Raw genomic sequence first — 3,169 nt, 5'->3', positions numbered from 1 at the left:
ATAATGAAATATAAAGAAATAAAAACTAATTTGATCAGAAAAATAGAATTTTTGCAGTTTTTAGTTGGAATCTTTAAGATCAGATTAAATTTTTAACAAATATTTTCCTAAAAACAGACAAACACGAAGAACTGTTCAATTCAGTCAAAAGGAAAAAAAGTTAAGTGAAGTTTAGCTTCTGGCTGCTAGTTTTAGCTTTTAGCGCTGTTAGAGCTGCTTTGTAGCTCAAAGTTGAAACTTCTGTTTTAATAACATTAGCTTAACATTAGCTTAACATTAGCGTGGTTTTGCAAAGTTTAGCTTTCGGCTCAGTTTTTAGCATTTTTACTCCTGAACTCTTTCAGCAGTTTTTCGGGACTCACTGCCGTTTTCACAGAAAATGTAAATTTCTCAGTTTTTAATTTAAAAATATTGATTTTAATTCATTTCATTCATGTTTTTGTTTATTTTATTTCCCGGGATTTTCAAAATAAAGTTGAAATAATAGAAGCTGCAGCTGAGGAAACAAAGAAGATCTGTTTGAATTAAAATCAGGAAGATTAAAACAGATTTCCACCTCCATCCGGCAGCTGGAGATAATCCAGATTATATCCAGATTAAATCCAGATTATGAACAGATTTCCCACCCTGAGGACCAAAGCACGGAGGTGTCATATGAACAGAGTGAGTTCTGGTTCTGCCCGGTTAGACAGAAGCATGAATGGAGAATGCTGGGACAGCAGGGGGAGCTGTCCCTCAGCAGACCGGGGGTCAGAGGTCAGAGGTCAGGGGTCAGAGGATGGAGGCCACACCGGAGCTGTTTGTTATTTCAGCAGGAGATTCTCTGGATTGAGGAAAGAAAAATATGTGACCCATCACATCGAAACCAGGATTGCGTCTGAAAGTTGAATATGGAGAAATAGGCAGATTTAGTGTTTTGATTGTCAAAATATAACAAATAATTGTGTTATCAATGTATCATTTCAATGAACTGTCTGAAATATTATCCTAAAAAAATTTTTTTGAAGCACTTTTTTGAGCATTAGCAACGAAAAACCTGATTTTGAGGAAAAATCAAAATCTTTAAATCAAAAACTTTATTTAAAATGTTGAGATTTTCCCTGTGAGCTGTCAAAGCTTCGGTTTCTTTCCAGCTGGGAAATCTCAATATTCAGTTACAATCTGAGGTTTCTTTTCTTCAAATGACAAAAAAATTCTCATTAAAATGACATAAAATTAGGGTTTAGACCAAATATTTATGTATTATTGTAACCAACAAGACAAATTAAATATCTCTGGATCTACTAAATGATATAGGGGCAGATATTATAAGATTTTTTTCTTCTTCTTCTGCTTCCTTTCATTTTATAAGATTTGTGTTTCTTTATTTTGTATTGAAATTTTTGTTTTTAATCAAAATGAATAAATTATTAATATAAAATATTGATATCTGGATGATCTAAGTATCAAAACGTAGCTTTTAAAGCAGGAATCTGAAAATGTGACGTCATTTTGACCAAGTTTGAGTTAATCCTCATTTCGATGTGATGGGTCACAAATCATGTGGACCTCAATCTTTAATTATACATTACTCAGGTCAACTTTAGAGGAGTTTATTATATTTTTTTCAGAAAATGGCCACTTCGAGGAGCTGAAGGACCACGTGTGGCCCCGGAGCCACAGCTTGCAGAGCCCTGCTCCTGTCATTTGACCTGATCTGGTTCAACATGAATGTGAGCAGAAACCAAAGCTCCTGCTGTGGTCCGGGTGTGAAGCGGTTAGCTGCAGGGTTACACGGTGAGAGGCAGCAGGTGAGGGCGGGGCTAAAGGAGGGCGGAGACACCAGGTAGACAGGTGGGGCTGGGAGGCCCTGCCCCCTTACTTGGCCGAGCAGCGGTCCAGAGCGTAGTAGGAGCGGGGCAGTAAGACCCAGCCCGCCTGACGGGCGTACAGAGGGTCGACGGTTTGATACCTCTGCCGCTCAGAACCGGACGAGGCACCGAAGGCGCCAGCCGCAAAGGAGGAGGGGCTAGTGGCACACGCCATCTCAGTCATGCTGCTCGTGCCCCAACGAGGGGAAATGAAAGAAATCAGAGATAAAAACAGAGTGAAGAGGAGGAGGAAGAGGAGACCCTCTGAGGCGGACCCCCGGCTGACACTCACCTGTTCTCCTTCCCGTTGGGGATGACGGACAGGCGGTCCGTGTTGTTCCTGTCGCTGCAGACGTACGTGTTCCTGCGGGTCATACCTGCAGACGCTGAGTTATTCTGCCAAACAGAGGAGAAACTGGGTCAACACCAGCACCTGGACTGACCCGGTCCACCAGCAGACCAGGGAACTCACGCTGGGACCGGTGGTGGCTCCTTTCCTCCGGTCGGGGATGTCGGCCTTGTTGGGGTTGTTGGCGTTGCCCAGCAGGGGGCTGGAGGGGGGGCCGCCGGGCTTCCGGAGCTGGACCTCGTCTTTGGAGCTGTTGTCCCCCGTGGTGGTCTGACTCCTCTTCGGGTGAGCCATCCCCGGAGGAAGGTTCTGACCGACTGCAGAGAGTCAGACGGGTTTTAGTTACAGAAAACTTGTCGTGCGTGAACCAGGTTTCTACAACAGATTCAACCTTTACTGCTTCAGATATTACAGATTAATAATCTGCAGTTTTAACTGTTTAACAGGTAACCTGTAACTACAGGAAGTAACTCTGCAGCATCTGGTTTTCAAAATAAATGTCTTGAAACATTACTTTACCCTTCCAGCTACAGTTCAGGGGTCTGATTTATAAAGCTTGTGTTGCACTAAACGAGCCCAGAAACTTGCGTACACCACTTTTTACACAAAGGTTGTGATTTATGGAACTTAAACTTGACGTGAAAATGTGCGGTCCCTCAGCTAGCTCTGACCCTCACAGCTCTGACCTTCACAGCTCTGACCCTCACAGCTCTGACCCTCAGCTAGCTCTGACCCTCACAGCTCTGACCCTCACAGCTCTGACCCTCACAGCTCTGACCTTCACAGCTCTGACCCTCACAGATCTGATCCTCACAGCTCTGACCCTCACAGCTCTGACCCTCACAGCTCTGACCTTCACAGCTCTGACCCTCACAGATCTGACCCTCACAGCTCTGACCCTCACAGCTCTGACCCTCACAGCTCTGACCCTCACAGGTCTGACCCTCACAGCTCTGACCCTCACAGGTCT

General features: G+C 44.1%; 1 protein-coding gene across 1 annotated transcript in view; it reads right to left on the bottom strand.

Moving 5' to 3' along the window:
- The window catches only part of mark3a (MAP/microtubule affinity-regulating kinase 3a), a gene marked incomplete in the record, with an annotated part of 37,135 nt that overhangs the window by 8,941 nt on the left and 25,025 nt on the right, over nt 1-3,169 (bottom strand). The window contains 2 exon segments of the mRNA XM_014022083.1: nt 2,143-2,246; nt 2,323-2,516. Coding sequence (XP_013877537.1) covers nt 2,143-2,246; nt 2,323-2,516 — 298 coding nt within the window.

This window comes from Austrofundulus limnaeus, unplaced genomic scaffold (assembly GCF_001266775.1).
Source record: "Austrofundulus limnaeus strain Quisiro unplaced genomic scaffold, Austrofundulus_limnaeus-1.0 Scaffold318, whole genome shotgun sequence".
In the NCBI taxonomy this organism is placed as follows: Eukaryota; Metazoa; Chordata; class Actinopteri; order Cyprinodontiformes; family Rivulidae; genus Austrofundulus; species Austrofundulus limnaeus.
This window is presented reverse-complemented; position numbering and strand designations above follow the sequence as displayed.